Below are 1,894 nucleotides of genomic sequence, written 5' to 3' on the forward strand. Positions count from 1 at the left end.
GGACAATCCCTTGGGATACCCATCATTGCATCCATTTGGGGCACCCTTCGGGACAGCCATGGGGCACCCATTGAGCACCCATTGAATATCCATCATGACACCCGTTGGACACCCTTAAGACACCCATTGGGGCGCCCATCACGACACCCACTGTGACACCCATTGAGCACCCATTGGGGCACCCATTGGGACATCCTTCTGGGGCATCCATCACGACACCCACCGTGACACCCATTGGGGCACCCATTGAGCACCCATCATGACACCCACTGTGACACCCATTGAGCACCCATTGGGGCACCCATTGGGACATCCTTCTGGGGCATCCATCATGACACCCACCGTGACACCCATTGGGGCACCCATTGAGCACCCATTGGGGCACCCATCATTGCATCCATTGGGGGCACCCTTTGAGACACCCACTGTGACATCCATTGAGCACCCATCGGGGCACACATCGTGACACCCAACACGAGCACCCATAGGGCACCCACTGGACAATCCCTCGGGGCACCCACCATTGCCTCCATTTGGGGCACCCATTGAGCACCCACTGGGGCACCCACAGGGGCGCCCGCCGCTCACCCAGGCAGAAGCAGATGACCTCGGAGACGCTGCACAGCATCATGCTGGGTGCCACCTGCGCCAGCACCCGCCCGATGTGCTGCTCCCGCGTCTCGCCCTCCTCCCGCTCCGACTGCTGCTGGGCCGGGGGGAGCGGGCTCAGGGGGGCCGTGGGGCACCAGCATCCAAGGGTGCCCCCAAGGGGCGAAGTACCCCACAGGGACCCCAGTGCGCCCAAAGGAGCCTGAAGTCTCCCCACCCCCAAGTGACCCCAGTGCCCAAGGGTGCACCCCATGGCCAAGTGTACTGCGGGGACCCCGGCACCCAAGGGTGCCCATCACAGCCCAACGTACCATGGGGACCCCAGTGCCCAAATGGACCCAGTGCTCACCCACCCCAAGGGGGCCCCGGCACCCAAGGGTGCACCCCAATGCCCACCCACCCCAACTAGACCCTGGCACCCAAGGGTGCACTCCACATCCCTACGCCCCACATGGGGACCCCAGCCCTCAAAGGGGCCCAGTGCCCACCCACCCCATGGGGACCGCCAGTACCCAAAGGAACCCAATGTCCACCCACCTCCTGCCACGCAGGGACACCCAGTGCCCAGGAGGACCCAACGCCCGCCCACCCCAAGGGGACACCGGCACCCAAGGGTGCAACCCAGTGCCCACCAACCCATGGAGACCTTCAGTACCCAAGAAGACCCCATGCCCACCCAACCCAAGGGGTCCATGGCACCCAAAGCTGCACCCCAGTGCCCGCCCACCCCATGGGGATCCCAGCACCCAAGGGTGCACCGCGCAGCCCTACATCCCCATGGGGACCCCCAGTGCCCAAGTGGACCCAGTGCTCACCCACCCCAAGGGGATCCTGGCATCCAAGGGAGCATCCCAATGCCCCCCACCCCATGGGGACCCCCAGTACCCGAAGGAACCCAACACCCACCCACCTCCTACCACACAAGGACACCCAATGCCCGAGAGGACCCAACGCCCACCCACCCCAAGGGGACACCGGCACCCAAGGGTGCACCCCAGTGCCCACCAACCCAATAGGGACCCCCAAGTACCCAAAGGAACCCAACGTTCACCCACTCCACGGGGACCCTGGCACCAAGGGGTGCACCCCAATGCCCCCCACCCCGAGGGGAGCCCAGCACCCACGGGCGCCCGCCGAGCACCTGGAACTCCTGCACGAAGATGAAGATGTTGTCGGCGCCCACGGCCAGCACCAGGAAGGGAACCACCTCGAGGATGATGAGCGACGAGGGCAGCCCCAGCAGCGCCAGGAACCCCATGGCCGCCACCACCGCGCCCAGCACCAC

At 65.4% G+C, this 1,894-nt stretch overlaps 1 protein-coding gene across 1 annotated transcript in view; it reads right to left on the bottom strand.

Annotated features, from left to right (window-relative positions):
* The window catches only part of LOC110391924 (Niemann-Pick C1-like protein 1), a gene marked incomplete at both ends in the record, with an annotated part of 15,183 nt that overhangs the window by 8,718 nt on the left and 4,571 nt on the right, over nt 1-1,894 (bottom strand). The window contains 2 exons of the mRNA XM_021383883.1: nt 392-703; nt 1,751-1,893. Of these exons, the coding sequence (XP_021239558.1) occupies nt 392-703; nt 1,751-1,893 (455 nt within the window). The remainder of the gene's footprint in view (nt 1-391; nt 704-1,750; nt 1,894) is intronic.

Source organism: Numida meleagris, unplaced genomic scaffold, assembly GCF_002078875.1.
Source record: "Numida meleagris isolate 19003 breed g44 Domestic line unplaced genomic scaffold, NumMel1.0 unplaced_Scaffold640, whole genome shotgun sequence".
Lineage (NCBI taxonomy): Eukaryota > Metazoa > Chordata > Aves > Galliformes > Numididae > Numida > Numida meleagris.